Source organism: Schistocerca cancellata, chromosome 9 (assembly GCF_023864275.1).
Source record: "Schistocerca cancellata isolate TAMUIC-IGC-003103 chromosome 9, iqSchCanc2.1, whole genome shotgun sequence".
Lineage (NCBI taxonomy): Eukaryota > Metazoa > Arthropoda > Insecta > Orthoptera > Acrididae > Schistocerca > Schistocerca cancellata.
The window spans coordinates 97050653-97067075 of NC_064634.1; the positions used below are offsets into that span (position 1 = coordinate 97050653).

Sequence of the window (16423 nt, forward strand, 5' to 3'; positions counted from 1 at the left end):
CACAGGGGTTCATGTCTGGCGAATAGGGAGGCCAATCCACGCCGCCTCCTGTATGTTTTGGATAGCCCAAAGCAATCACACGATCATCGAAATATTCATTCAGGAAATTAAAGGCGTCAGCCATGCGATGTGGCCGGGCACCATCTTGCATTAACCACGAGGTGTTCGCAGTGTCGTCTAAGGCAGTTTGTACCGCCACAAATTCACGAAGAATGTCCAGATAGCGTGATGCAGTAATCATTTCGGATCTGAAAAATGGGCCAATGATTCCTTTGGAAGAAATGGCGGCCCAGACCAGTACGTTTTGAGGATGCAGGTACGATGGGACTGCAACATGGGGCTTTTCGGTTCCCCATATGCGCCAGTTCTGTTTATTGACGAAGCCGTCCAGGTAAAAATAAGCTTCGTCAGTAAACCAAATGCTGCCCACATGCATATCGCCGTCATCAATCCTGTGCACTATATTGTTAGCGAATGTCTCTCGTGCAGCAATGGTAGCGGCGCTGAGGGTTCGCCGCGTTTGAATTTTGTATGGATAGAGGTGTAAACTCTGGCGCATGAGACGATACGTGGATGCTGGCATCATTTGGACCACAGCTCCAACACGGCGAACGGAAACCCGAGGCCGCTATTGGATCACCTGCTGCACTAGCTGCGCGTTGCCCTCTGTGGTTGCTGTACGCGGTCGCCCTACCTTTCCAGCACGTTCATCCGTCACGTTCCCAGTCCGTTGAAATTTTTCAAACAGATCCTTTATTGTATCGCTTTTCGGTCCTTTGGTTACATTAAACCTCCGTTGAAAACTTCGTCTTGTTGCAACAACACTGTGTTCTAGGCGGTGGAATTCCAACACCAGAAAAATCCTCTGTTCTAAGGAATAAACCATGTTGTCTACAGCACACTTGCACGTTGTGAACAGCACACGCTTACAGCAGAAAGACGACATACAGAATGGCGCACCCACAGACTGCGTTGTCTTCTATATCTTTCACATCACTTGCAGCGCCATCTGTTGTTGAAAATTGTAACTTCTGTAATTTCGAAAGTTTGTCTGCCTGAAAATGTACTGTTGTCCCAAGCATATTGCAACAAACGGTGTATTTCTATCGCTGCTCGTTTAGTTTTTATTGCCGTTTCAAATATACCGGTCATTTTTGAAACACCCTGTATTTCGTTCAAATGAGTACACACAATATAATGTCATAGTAGGTTGCACGGTGAAAGAAAATTAGCTTTTAGCAACACATTAAATGATCTATTTCTGATATCCTTATGGTCACAACTTATTAAAACTTGAAAATGTTTTAAATGTAAATGTATTCGATCACTGTGGGTGCCTAATGTAAGCAATGCAAAAATTTGTTTGATTAAGAAAACAAATCCTTGTCATTCAAAGATGGAACACTAAACACTGACAGTATTTAAAGAAAGAATGAAGCTACATCGTGATTACTGACAAAATAGTGTGTATCATCTTGAGATTAAAGCTCTTCCACCTCTGTTTGCTTTGCAAATAAACTGCACTTTTGGAAGGGATCCACCTTGAGCAAAACACAATTGTTTCTTTTCGTGCTATCCCTCAGAGACATTTCGTTGAGGTTCCAGCATCGTCGCTGGGATTTCATTTGCTTTTTGTTATACAATAGGAAAAATATTTGTTATTACTTACATATATGTAAATTAGTGTTCTTAAGAAAGTTTTTACAAATCTGAAAACAGCATAAATTTTTGCATATATACCTTGTTACCACATGCAGTGGTTTTCCTGATTTTTATTTATGTTTTTCTTTACAGCTGTTTTTCTTTTAGAGTCTGTCGTCTTCAACCATATAGAACTTAATGTAGAGAAATCATTTATCCCAACATTTTGTATAATTGGGAATGTTGTGATTGAGTTCAATATTAATTAATTCTATGTGGAAGGTAGTGTGTGTGCGCGCGCGTAAGGATTCTCGGAATGCGGTTCTTAAAGTTCACTGTGAAACAATGTTTATGCTAGCGTGCCATCAGTTGTCTCAGAGCATGACCTGAAGGAAGGAAATTGGCAGCATTGCAATGTATCTTCCTTATCTTCCTGCGCAGAACGCGACCCTCACCCACCTTCGTAGCTGCTCTCCACTCTAAGAGTGGAGCTGGCAAAACTGGTGCATTTTGAAGAAGTAAACAACACCATTGTAAGTAAATCTAGTGGATTTGTTTTTGGCAATCAGTTTCCTGCCCCTATGTTTTCTACCATTGTTGGGAAAAATTCATTGAATTTCATGGCCAATAATTTTAATCTAACATAATCTGTCATGCAGATACTGTTATCGGGTAGTCCAACATAATTTACTATACTGAACTTATTCACTTCACTCTTAATAATATTGCCAGTCACCTTTGCTTCGTACTTGGATCTGTTTGTTTCTCATGTATAATGTGTCATTTGTTTTTTCCTTAACATACTATTGTTCCTGATTCACTGTGAAGGAGCATTGGTTTCAATATACTGCAAGAATAAATCAGAAGAGAGTTAAATTCTTCATCTATTGTGTGGTAACTGATTTATTTGTGGCCTTTCACATTCACATCTACATCTGCATCTACATCTACATCTACACCTGCACCTACACAGTACCAGCTGCTGTGTAAGAGCACAAGAGCACATGAACACCCTAACTTTCAACACCTTGCATGTTTTTTGGTTATTTTCTTTCGTATGCTGTTATATGTAATGTAGATGCAGTGATCTGAAATACACAGGACTAAATCTACTGCACTATGCTACATTGCTACTCCTGTACACTTCATGAAACTTGGCATCAGTGTCATGAGTACACCTTTAGTTGTGCACATTTTAAGGAGCTTTTGCGCGTGTGTAACCCGTTTCATGGTTCAAATGGCTCTGAGCACTATAGGACTTAACATCTATGGTCATCAGTCCCCTAGAACTTAGAACTACTTAAACCTAACTAACCTAAGGACATCACACAACACCCAGTCATCACGAGGCAGAGAAAATCCCTGACCCCTTCGGGAATCGAACCCGGCGTGGGAAGCGAGAACGCTACCGCACGACCACGAGCTGCGGACAACTGGCTCATGAAATTGCCTTACAGGCCAAATACATATGGATTTGATAAACAACATGCATGGTTCATGGCATGCATAGCTAGCCCCTGCCACTCAACTACAAGTTTACTTCAATGCCATTGGGTGGTAGCACACTGCAGCAGACTTTTAACCCCATTTGATTGGCAGAAATCCTGCTGCATGGTAGCACCCTCCACAGATATGCCAATTCACTCAACAACATAGCAAAATTAGTTTGGATGTCAGTGTATGTTATAGTTATACTGACAGAAAAACTTATTTTGCGTGTTTCTGAATGAGTTATAGGATATTTAGTTTTGAATTTTATCATATAGTAATCCAGCTGAGGTGCTGAGAACCACAAAGCACATCTTTGTCAACTGTAAGAATGTAGATATTCATGATTCTTTAGATTAGATTAGTTTTTCATTCCATAGATCCGTGCTGAGGAAATCCTTGTGGATGTGGAACATGTCAATTTTTTTTAAGCTGAAATAGCAATACTAATAGTATGAATATATACAATACATCATTTGTTTCTATTAAAAAATTCGTCAATGGAGTAGTAAGTCTTTCAGGCTCCTTTTAAAATGATCTTTATTTGTAACTAAATTTTTTATGTTTGCTGGCAAATTATTGAAGATGAGTGTTCCTGATTAGTGGACCCCTCTTTGAACTAAAGTAAGTGCTTTTAAGTCCTTGTGCAGATCATTTTTGTTCCTGGTATTGTATGTATGAACTGAGCTGTTTGTTGGAAAAAGAGATATATTATTTAGGACAAATTTCATTAAGGAGTAAATATACTGAGAGGCAGTAGTTAGTATACCCAGTTCTTTGAAGAGGTTTCTACAGGACGTCCGTGAATTTACTCCACAAATAATACATATTACACGCTTTTGGATTCTGAAAACTTTTGTTTGACTTGAAGAGTTAGCCCAAAATATTATACCATATGACATTATGGAATGAAAGTAGGCAAAGTATGCAAGATTTTTCATTTTTATGTCGCCTATGTCTGCTAACACTCGAATTGCAAATACAGATTTGTTAAGATGTTTCTGCAGTTCTGTGATGTGCTCCTCCCAACTGAATTTATTATCAAGTTGTAATCCCAGGAATTTAAGACTGTTGACCTCTTCTATCTGCTCTTCTTCATACTTAATGCATATGCTGGGTGGAACCTCATGCGGGTTCTGAATTGCATATAGTGAATCCTTTCGAAGTTTAATGTCAGTGAGTTGGCTTTAAACCATTTATTAATATCCATGAAAATATCATTAGCAGATCTTTCTAGAACTACACTCGACATACTATTTATTGCAATACTTGTGTCATCTGCAAACAAAACGAACTCTGCTTCTGGCAGTGTAACTGATGAGAGATCATTAAAGTACACAAGAAAAAGCAATGGCCCTAAGATGGATCCTTGTGGGACACCACATGTAATTTCTTCCCATTCTGATGATGACTGATGACTTAATTCACTAGTCCCTTGCACTGACACCCTTTGTTTCCTGTTAGTGAGGTATGAGTTGGACCATTTTGCAGCATTGCCTGTGACACCATAGAATTCTAATTTATTTAAAAGGATGATGTGGTTCACACAATTGAATGCCTTTGACAGATCACAGAAAATACCTGCTGCTTGTAACTTGCTATTTAATCAATTAAGCACACTTTCACTGTAGGTGTAAATAGCCTTCTCGATATCAGAACCCTTCAGAAATCCAAACTGTGTTCTTGATAATATGTTATTTGTGGTCAGATGGTTGAGAAGCTGTCTGTACATTACTTTTTCAAAAATTTTTGAGAATTCTGGCAAAAGTGAAATCGGTCTGCAGTTTGATGGTATCTCTTTATCTCCTTTCTTGAATAGAGGCTTAACATCTGCATATTTAGGCAGTCAGGAAATGTGCCAGTTATAATTGACTGGTTACACAAGTAACTTAGAATTGTACTCAACTCACAAGAACATGCCTTAATTAACTTTGTTGATATTTCATCGTAACCCCTAGAATGCTTTGTTTTTAAAGATTTTATTATGGAAGTTATTTCTTTTGGTGAAGTGAGTGACATATTCATGTACCTGAAGCTATTTGTAAAGGCTAGTTTCAGATATTCAAGGGCATTATTTACTGATCCTGACAATCCCATTCTATGAGTAACGGATATAAAGTACTTGATAAATAGATTTGCCACACTATGCCCATCGGTTACTAAAGTGTCATCTACCCTTAGTGCTATTTGCTCCTGTTCCTTTCTGGTTCTACCAGTCTCCTCTCTCACTATATCCCATATTGTTTTTATTTTGTTCCCTGACATTGCTATCTTCTTCTCGTAGTGCATTTGTTTAGATGTCTGAATTACTTTTTTTAATATTTTACAGTAATCCTTGTATTTAGCTAAATCATCAGCTATTCTTGGTCGATAGATACATTTTCCTTTTTGTCTTACAGGAAATCTTTATTCCTTGTGTAATCCATGGTTTATTATAGACTTCTGTTTAATTTGAGCAACTTTTAGAGGAAAACAGTTTTCAAACATGGTGCTGACATTGTTCATGAATGTGTTATATTTTTCATTCATGTCATAAGCACTATAAACATCCTTCCAGTTCATATCTTTGAGCAGTTTTCTAAAACACTCAATTTTTGGTTGATTGACTACTCTCCTGCACTCAGATTTAGCAGTCTTGATAATCTGCTTAGAATTTACAACTAAAACAAGGAGCTACATGTCATGATCTGATAGTCCATTTATTACAGGTTTTATGATATGATTATGTTCCTTTGATTTGTCTATAAAAATGTTATCAATGGCTGTCCTTGAGGATTTAGTGATCCTAGTTGGAAAGTTTACAGTGTGAGTTAGATTGAAAGACAACATTACTAACTGCAGTAAATGTTTACTGGAAGATTGCATTAGAAAATCTGTATTAAAGTCACCAGCAATCAAAATTTCTTTGTTTCTTCCTGTTAAATAACCCAAAAGAGCTTCTAGATGATTTATGAATAGATTATAATTTCCTGCAGGTGCTCGGAAAATAGTTACTATTATATAGGATCTGTTATGGAACTCTACTTCTGTTGCACATGCTTCTAGATGCTGCTCTAAACAGAATTTATGAATGTCAATGTTCTTGAATTTATGGCAGTTTTTAATAAATGTGGCAATTCCTCCTCCATCTATATCTACTCTGCAGAAGTAGGAAGCTAGCTTAAATCCTGAAATGTCTAACATATCTATACCAATGGTCACCTGATGTTCAGAGAGGCGGATTATGTCAATTTGGTTAGATGAATTCATTTGATTGATACAAATGAGTAGTTCATCAACTTTATTTCTGAGTCCCAGAATGTTCTGGTGTAATAAAGGTAACTGATACTGCATACTAATGGGATTATAACTGCTTTGGCGAAGATGAACTGGCAGTTTCTGACTACTTTCTGTTAAACATTGTTTAAATGGAGGCTGTATGCTAAAATCTGACTCCTTTTCATCTGTTTTCTCAAACTGAGTGTGTCTGCCAATCTCTCTTAAAATTCGTTTTCTTTCCCCCTTCCCTATCCTAAAAAAGGCATCCCTCTGACACCTGTGACCACTGGTATTTTACCACTTGTGAAATCTTATGGTCTTATGGTGAGTCAGGTTTATCTGTGCTGTAGGCCCACACATTCACGAAAAGCCGACTCACCAGTTTGTCTGATATTCACTTAAATGTTGGATCAACGATGGTGTGCTTTTGGCCCTTATGGTTCTCAGTGCCTGATTTGTATTCTAGCCAAGTGATCATGCTGGTAGACATTACTACCTAAATCTAATCATTTCCGCAAATGGCAGTTTGTTTGGAGTTGGGTTGTTTACTGTGATGGAATCGGCTTTCGTGTGCAGTGTCAACATGAACTCTACATTAAATGCTAACAGAAAAGAAAATTACCAGTATAAGTCAGTCACAAAGGAACTAAGGCTGCCCAGACCAGATCCATTGGCTCAGAAAGTGACAAAATCAAATAAACGTGCCTACAAGCTGTAATAAAAATGATTATGGTGAGATAAGTGTACTAACCAATCATGTATCATATGAAGTAAACGATACAGAACCAAAGACACAAAAACCAAAAATCCATTACTACAAAGCTATGTGAAAATGTTTAAAAGTCAATGTTTATAAATACTGAATGTAATTACAATGATGATTATGGACTTCTCAAAAAAAGATAGTCAATTAATTGTAGTTTATTTACGAAATGTATGTGTGTATGTAGATTGATGGAGGAGGAGGAGATTGGTGTTTAACATCCCATCGGCAACAAGGCCATTAGAGACAGTATAGATTGATATGTCATAGTGATTTCTTAGCTATATGTTGCTAGAGGTAAATCTTTGTTCTTTTGTGCCATTGATCGTATGCGTTTGAAGTGCGAGGATAGAGAACGATTTATGTGTGTTTCATTTATTTGTATTGTGAAGTGAAATGACTGAAATATATGTGTAACTCTGCAGAAGGTCCACCAGAATTCATATTATCATTGAAATATCAACCTGATTATCCTTTAGATGATTAAAAGATAAATCACAGAAAGGAGAACGACAAGCCAACAATACAAACAAAGAAGAGCAACAAAAAGGATGAGTATTTTTATTATTAACAGAACTGGTTATTTGAATTTGACTGTCCCTGTCACTGGCTGCAGTGTGTCACTATCCAAATGTGACAGGTGCTGTGAAAATGTGGTCAGCCACCCAAGTTACTAACTTACTCCAAACATTAATAAACCAACTTTGGGCAACAAGAGGGTGGGGACAGTCAGAAAGTTAACATTTAACAAAGAAGTGTATAATAACCATCAGGTGTTGTGTAGGTGCAATGTAAGAATGTTCCAGAAGTTAAAGTGTGGCCTAATACATGCATTACAGATCTTGTATGTTTGCCCAAAAAAATAAAAAATCACAAAATTCCCCTTACCAAAAATGCAAAACAGGGAGGAGCAAAAGCTTCTTGCATAAACTGTTCTTAATTATGTACAAAACAGTAAAATTCCAAAAAACAATTCTTTATTTTTAAGACAAGTTATGCATATTATTATTACAAGGGTGATTCAGTAATTAAAGTGACAAATTGGTCTGGGGAAAAACTGTTAGCAGGGCAAGTTTGGTACTTTTATGGCTTTAAGTTGGTATCACTAGGATGAGCTTTGATCAGCTGATGTATCATCATTGCTTTGTTTAAAACCTCAAAAATACATCTCAAGATGGCGAGTCTGCTTGAAACATCCACATTAGGTGAACAGCATTCTGTAATTCATGTTTTACTTGTTGAAGGTGAGAAACCAGTGAATATACATTGTAGAATGTCTAAAGTTTATGGTGAAGGTTGTATGAATCGTGAAAATTTTTACAAGTGGGTAGTACAATTCAAAAATAGCCGTTACTCAGTGACTGACGAACACCATTCTAGCCAATCAGTTGCAGTTTCAACTACCTCACTTGAAAGTAGAATTTATGACGTTATCTGTGCCAACCACCATGTGACTGTGGAAACGACAGTTGATAAGGTTCAAGTTAGCACTGGCACAGTTCAGAACATTATCTTTAACAATCTGAAGTACCATAAAACATGTGCAAGATGGGTCCCAAAGGAGTTGACACAGCTACACAAGGAAACAAGGTTGAGAGTGTGCACAGAGTTAAAGGAACATTATGAAAGAGAAGGTGAGCACTTCCTCAACAAAGTTTTAACTTGTGATGAAACTTGGGTTCACAATTATGAGCCAGAAGCAAAAAGACTAAGCATGAAGTGGAAGCACACCAACTCACCTGTCAAGAAAAAATTCAAAACCCAAGCATTAGCAGGAAAAGTCATGTTGACAGTGTTTTGGGATGCTGAAGGCCCAGGTTTTTGTTATTATCTCGAAGAGCAGCATACAATGAACAGCCAATACTACTCAGATTTGCTTTCAAAGAAGGTGAAGCCAGCCATGATATAGAGAGACGTCATGGATCTCAGAGGAGAGATGTGATTCTCCAGCAAGACAACACACATCCACATATTGCTCAACTAACCCGTGACACCATTGACAAAATGGGCTGGAAAGTACTGCCTCGTCTCCCTTACAGTCCTGATTTAGCAAAGAGTGATTTCCATTTGTTTGGTGCACTGAGGGAGGCATTACATGCAAAGAGGTTCCAGGACAACGAGGACATGAAAAAGTTTGTGGGAAATTGGTTCAAATATCAAGATAAAGAGTTCTTTGCAGCCAGAATATAAAAGCTTGAAGCCCATTGGAATAAGTGCATAAATGTTCAAGGCGATTATGTTGAAAAGTAGAAAAAGTATTGTCTTCTTAAAATAAATGCTTTCTTCTACAGACCAATTTGTCTCTTTAGTTATTGAATGACACTTGTATTATTACTATTGTTGGCAATGGCTGTAGTTGTATAACCTTGTTGATAATCATAACTGACTGTTATACAGCAAATGCTATTAATGTCACACTCTCAAACTTACCTTAATCTAAAAATTTGTGAATACCCAGAATACAAAATTATGAGCCGCCACTGCCTACACTTACATCTGTGCCTACAGCTGTACTTGTCATCTGCAGGATGCCATATGGCACTTGGCAAATGGAACATGTGAGCAAGTTTTATTGCACTGATGCAAGGGCAGGGGCAGGTGTTACCTCCACCATGAAGAGGAAGAGTCCAGCGACGGAGGAGCAGCCCCAGGCAATCTCTATGAGCCGACGCAGCGCGGGCGTCAGAAGGCGCACCACAAGCGGGTGAGTGACGCGGTGGTGGGGCACGTGCAGGTCAGGCATCAGGAAGGTGGAGATGACGAGAGTAGCTGTATGCACCGCCACCAGTGCCACGGTGCACACCGCGAACATGGTGAACAGCCAGGCCGGGCAGCGTGTCGGCACATTCACCTGCAGCTCCACCATTGACTGCTGTGGGCACACAAAATGAGTGTGGTTCTTATGCTCTGCCACCTGCTGTGTACACAGTTTGCAAACCACTGTAAACTACTACCTGCATTGATGAGCTTAGCAGTGTGTTGATCAACTGTCTGCAGACAAAACAGCATTGATTCTATGTAGCATGGATTCAACAAGTCTTTGGTAGGTTTCCGGAGGTGTGTAGCACTAGATGTCCATGTACAACCCAAGCAATCCCCCAACATTATGGGCCAATGGTTTCTAGACATGGAGTTGTCACCAGCTGGTGGCTCAGATTGTTCCATCGGATTCAGACCATGCGAATTTGGTTCCCTATCATGCCCCTCAAACTGCTGTAGTTCGACTCTGGCCTGTTGACACATGCAGTTATACTGCTGGAAGATGCCGTAGCTGTCAGGGAAGATACTGAGGATAAAAAAGATGCAGGGAGTTCACAATAATGTTCATTGTAGTCCACAGCTGTCTCAGTGCCTTCGATTACTATCACAGGTCCCATGGAAGCTCAGGTGAATGATCCCCATAGTGTAATACTACCTCCATCAGGCTGTGTCTTGGGCGCAGTGCATGTTTCAAGAAGCCATTTGCCAGGATAATGGCATATCCAGAAATGATCACTAACTGGTTCAATCTCAATCATGCTGTTACCACAGATAGTTATTGATGATGTCAACATTAGAACATGTAAGGGTCACATACTGTAGAGTACTGTGCTGAACAGCGTACATTGAACGTTGTGTAGCAAAACACTTGTGCCTAAAAATTGTTGTTGAATCTGTCTCTGATTCCTCCTATCCTGTTTAGAGAACTGACAAGCCTCTGAATCACATGCCCACAATCCCATAATATAATGGGCAGTGGTCATAATGCTTTGGCTCATTAGCGTAGCATATTAATAGTTGCAACAGTATTATGAAAAGGATACATTGCTACTCGCCATATAGAGGAAACACTGAGTCACAGACAAGCATAACGAAAAGACTGCTACATTTTGTGTTTAGTAATCATTTCATTGTGCTTGTCTGTGACTCAACATCTCCTCTATATGGTGAGCAGCAATCCATTCTTTTGATAATATTTTCATTAGTCCATCATGGTCTTTCTGTTTGTTAATAATTAAGTTTCATCCTGTTCCATCCGCATATGGAGCATGGGAAAACTGACTATTTACATGCCTCCAAATGTAGTGGAGTTAGTCTAAAATTGCCTTCATGATCTCTACGGAAGTGATAAGTAGGGAAGAAAAATATATCTAGACTAATTCTGGTTCTCGAAATTTTGTAAGTGGGCTTTTGGGGGATAATTTGCATCTATATTCTAGGGTCTGCCAGCTTAGGTTTTTGAATATTTCCGTGATGCTCTCTCATGAATCAAACAAATCTGTGACTATCTGTGTCATCCCTCTTGTATACACTCAGTATCTCCTGTTAGTCTTTTTTCATACAGATCCCGCTCACCTGAGCAGTGTAATAGGTTGGGCCGCACACGTGATCTATATGCAGCCTCCTTTGTAAACTGACTGCACTTTGTCAGTATTCTGATTTTTTTTCATTTCATATCCTTACAAAGTGTTACTAGTACACCCAGGTGTTTGTGTGAGTTGAGTGATTGTAACTGTGAAACACTGATATTTCAGTCATAGGATATTATTTTTTTTTTGTTTTTTTTTTTGTTTCGTGACATGAACAATTTTTCATTTCTGAACATTTGTCATAGGTTTCCAATCTTTGCACCACTTTGAAATTTTATCATGATCTGTTTGAATATTTCTGTAGCTTTTTTTAGACAATACTTCATTATACATAACTACATCATCTGCAAAGAGTTCTGAAGTTACTATTAAATATTGCTTTGCAGGTCAGTAATATATAATATGAACAACAGGGGCCCAACATGCTTCGGGGGGGGGGGGGGGGGGGCGATTCTTGAAATTATTTCTGTATCTGATGGCGACTCTCCCTACCAAGATACCCTCAGTGTCACAAATTTTCTTTGGTGCATTGTAGAATCGAACTTTTGTTACTAAGCATTAGGAAAGTTGTAGTGGCAGAGCACTTCAGACAATACTTGCACAGTATCATAAGATACTTCCCTGATCATGCCACTGTAATGGGGGGTTACTTCAATTTACCAACTATAGAGTAAAAAGTCATGTGATTATAACTGGTGCCAGAGGCAGAGATTTATGTGAGATTGTTTTGAATGGCTTACCTTTTTAACAAACTATGACATTTCTCAGACCAATGGAGGGTATTTCTTTCTGGGTACAAGCAGCATAAGAGAGGTCAGAGTATCAGTGAATGAAAAGTGCTTCGAGGAAAATTCTGAGATGTGCTGTTACCAACAGAGTCTGCCATATTTTACTGTTTTTGGGTCTGTTTAAAAAGAAAAGGAGTAGAGTTTACCCTGAAAACTACATTTTGTGATCTTGTGTGGTAGATACATCTTGATGCTACGTTTCAACAGACAGTGCAGCGTCTGTTAGAGATTATTTTGTTATTAAGTTAATCAAAGTAGTGGCTCCAGTTGCTGGGGCTTTGGTGCAGCTTCCTGGCGAGATCTTGGGGTGACCCTGGATAGGCCTGCATAAGTTGGAGCTGCAGTGTGGGAAAGGTCCTCCCCATTCTTACATGGTTTCTTGCATCTGGGTACTTAGACAGCGTGTTATGTCATGCAACCAGGTAGGTCTCAGGTGGCAAATTCTCAATGCCTTTTGGGGGACCTCATTGTTCGATGAGAGCCATTCAACAGGGAGTTTCTTGATATCTGAATAAATAGGTTCATACTACGAGTCCTTATGAAAGTTGATAGAGCTTGAGCTGGATGCTGATATTTAAAAAAAGATATCCTTTACTTGTTGTTAAGCCAGATTAGCATGCCACTGAAGGAGAAATGTGCTGCAAGGCGGGAAAGATGAAAATAAAATGTTTGCTCTAAATTTATTCTATTACTGCATTCAGGCATGCAGGTTTTGTTAGAATGTTTTGTTTTCAACAGTTGCTTTTTCCACTTAGAGTAATATAAAGGTGACAATGACACACACAGTAGGCCTGTTGTTGTGGTGGTCTTCAGTCTTGAGACTGGTTTGATGCAGCTCTCCACGCTACTCTATCCTGTGCAAGCTTCTTCATCTCCCAGTACTAACTGCAACGTACATCCTTCTCAATCTGCTTAGTGTATTCATCTCTTGGTCTGCCTCTATGATTTTTACCCTCCACGCTGCCATCCAATGCTAAATTTGTGATCCCTTGATGCCGCAGAACATGTCCTAACAACTGATCCCTTCTTCTAGTCAAGTTGTGCCACAAACTCCTCCCCAATTCTGTTCAATACCTCCTCATTAGTTATGTGATCTACCCATCTAATCTTCAGCATTCTTCTGTAGCACCACATTTCGAAAGCTTCTATTCTCTTCTTGTCCAAACAATTTATCGTCCATGTTTCACTTCCATACACGGCTACACTCCATACAAATACTTCCAGAAACAGCTTCCTGACGCTTAAATCTATGCTCGATGTTAACAAATTTCTCTTCTTCAGAAGCGCTTTCCTTGCCATTGCCAATCTACATTTTATATCCTCTCTACTTTGACCATCATCAATTATTTTGCTCCCCAAACAGCAAAGCTCCATTACTACTTCAAGTGTCTCATTTGCTAATCTAATTCCCTCAGCATCACCAGACTTAATTTGACTACATTCCATTATCCTCGCTTTGCTTTTGTTGATGTTCATCTTATATCCCCCTTTCAAGACACTGTCCATTCCGTTCAACTGTTCTTCCAAGTCCTTTGCTGTCTCTGACAGAATTACAATGTCGTCAGCAAACCTCAAAGTTTTTATTTCTTCTCCATGGATTTTAATACCTACTCGGAATTTTTCTTTTGTTTCCTTTACTGCTTGCTCAATATAAAGATTGAATAACATCGGGGAGAGGCTACAACCCTGTCTCACTCCCTTCCCAACCACTGCTTCCCTTTCATGCCCCCCGACTCTCATAACTGCCATCTGGTTTCTATACAAATTGTAAATAGCCTTTCACTCCCTGTATTTTATCCCTGCCACCTTTGGAATTTGAAAGAGAGTATTCCAGTCAACATTGTCAAAAGCTTTCTCCAAGTCTGCAAATGCTAGAAACGTAGGTTTGCCTTTCCTTAATCTTTCTTCTAAGATAAGTCATAAGGTCAGTATTGCCTCATGTGTTCCAACATTTCTACGGAATCCAAACTGATCTTCTCCGAGGTCGGCTTCTACCAGTTTTTCCATTCATGTGTAAAGAATTCGTGTTAGTATTTTGCAGCTGTGACTTATTAAACTGATAGTTCAGTAATTTTCACATCTCTCAACACCTCCTTTCTTTGGGATTGGAATCATTATATTCTTCTTGAAGTCTGATGGTATTTTGCCTGTCTCATACATCTTGCTCACCAGATGGTAGAGTTTTGTCATGACTGGCTCTCCTAAGGCCGTCAGTAGTTCTAATGGAATATTGCCTACTCCCAGGGCTTTGTTTCGACTCAGGTTTTTCAGTGCTCTGTCAAACTCTACATGCAGTATCGTATCTCCCATTTCATCTTCATCTATATCTTCTTCCATTTCCATAATATCGTCCTCAAGTACATCGCCCTTGTGTAGACCCTTTATATACTCGTTCCACCTTTCTGTTTTCCCTTCTTTTCTTAGAACTGGGTTTCCATCTGCGCTCTTGATATTCATACAAGTGGTTCTCTTTTCTCCAAAGTTCTTTAATTTTCCTGTAGGCAGTACCTCTCTTACCCCTAGTGAGATAAGCCTCTACATCCTTACATTTGTCTTCTAGCCATCCCTGCTTAGCCATTTTGCACTTCCTGTCGATCTCATTTTTGAGACGTTTGTATTCCTTTTTGCCTGCTTCATTTACTGCATTTTTATATTTTCTCCTTTCATCAATTAAATTCAATATCTCTTCTGTTACCCAAGGATTTCCACTAGCCCTCGTCTTTTTACCTACTTGATCCTTTGCTGTCTTCACTACTTCACCCCGCAGAGCTACCCATTCTTCTTCTACTGCATTTCTTTCCCCCATTCCTGTCAATTGCTCCCTTATGCTCTCCCTGAAATTCTGTACAACCTCTGGTTTAGTCAGTTTATCCAGGTCCCATCTCCTTAAATTCCCACCTTTTTGCAGTTTCTTCAGTTTTAATCTACAGTTCATAACCAATAGATTGTGGTCAGAGTCCACATCTACCCCTGGAAATGTCTTACAGTTTAAAACCTGGTTCCTAAATCTCTGTCTTACCATTATGTAATCTATCTTATACCTTCTAGTATCTCCAGGCTGCTTCCATGTATACAACCTTCTTTTACGATTCTTGAACCAAGTGTTAGCTATGATTGAGTTATACTCCGTGCAAAATTCTACCAGACGGCTTCCTCGTTCATTTCTTACCCCCAATCCATATTCACCTATTATGTTTCCTTCTCTCCCTTTTCCTACTCTCGTATTCCAGTCAAGCATGACTATTAAATTTTCGTCTCTCTTCAGTACCTGAATAATTTCTTTTATCTCATCATACATTTCATTAATTTCTTCATCATCTGCAGAGCTATATCTAACTTTAACCTATCCATTTAACCTGCCCGATTAAGGGATCTGACATATCACACTCCGATCTGTAGAAAGCCAGGTTTCTTTTTCCTGATAACGACGTCCTCTTGTGTAGTCCCCTCCCGGAGATCCAAATGGGGGACTATTTTACCTCCAGAATATTTTACCCAAGAGGACGCCATCATCATTTAATCATACAGTGAAGCTGCATGCCTTCGGGAAAAGTTACGGCTGTAGTTTCCCCTTGCTTTCAGTCGTTCGCAGTACCAGCACAGCAAGGCCGTTTTGGTCAGTGTTACAAGGCCAGATCAGTCAATCGTCCAGACTGTTGCCCCTGCAACTACTGAAAAGGCTGCTGCTCCTCTTCAGGAACCACACGTTTGTCTGGCCTCTCATCAGATACCCCTCCGTTGTGGTTGCACCTACGGTACGGCTATCTGTATCGCTGAGGCACGCAAGCCTCCCCACCAACGGCATGTCCCATGGGAGGGACAGTAGGCCTACGGAACGACAAATGGGGTGTCGATCCCGTTTGCACATAGAGGTATTTGTCCATGCTTCTTACGTGTGAATCTGTGTGTTGATATTCTTTTGATATCAACGTGGTACGCTACAGCTCTATTCAACGTCGCAAGTGTTTCTTCACGAATGTGTTTTAGTTTGCTGTTGGATTCATGATTCTTATCCCTACTTGCGCGTATTTTAGAATTACTTTTAGAAACATCTATATCGTCTGATATTACAAAAACTCTTGGAGGCGAAAAAGTAATTCAAATATTTCTTAAAACACGCAGGAAAGGGTTGCAAA

General features: G+C 39.3%; 1 protein-coding gene across 1 annotated transcript in view; it reads right to left on the reverse strand.

Moving 5' to 3' along the window:
- Positions 1–16423, reverse strand: part of LOC126100795 (calcium release-activated calcium channel protein 1-like) — a 167358-nt gene that overhangs the window by 24397 nt on the left and 126538 nt on the right. Inside the window, exon 3 of the mRNA XM_049911419.1 lies at positions 9756–10022. Within this exon, the coding sequence (XP_049767376.1) occupies positions 9756–10022 (267 nt within the window). The remainder of the gene's footprint in view (positions 1–9755; positions 10023–16423) is intronic.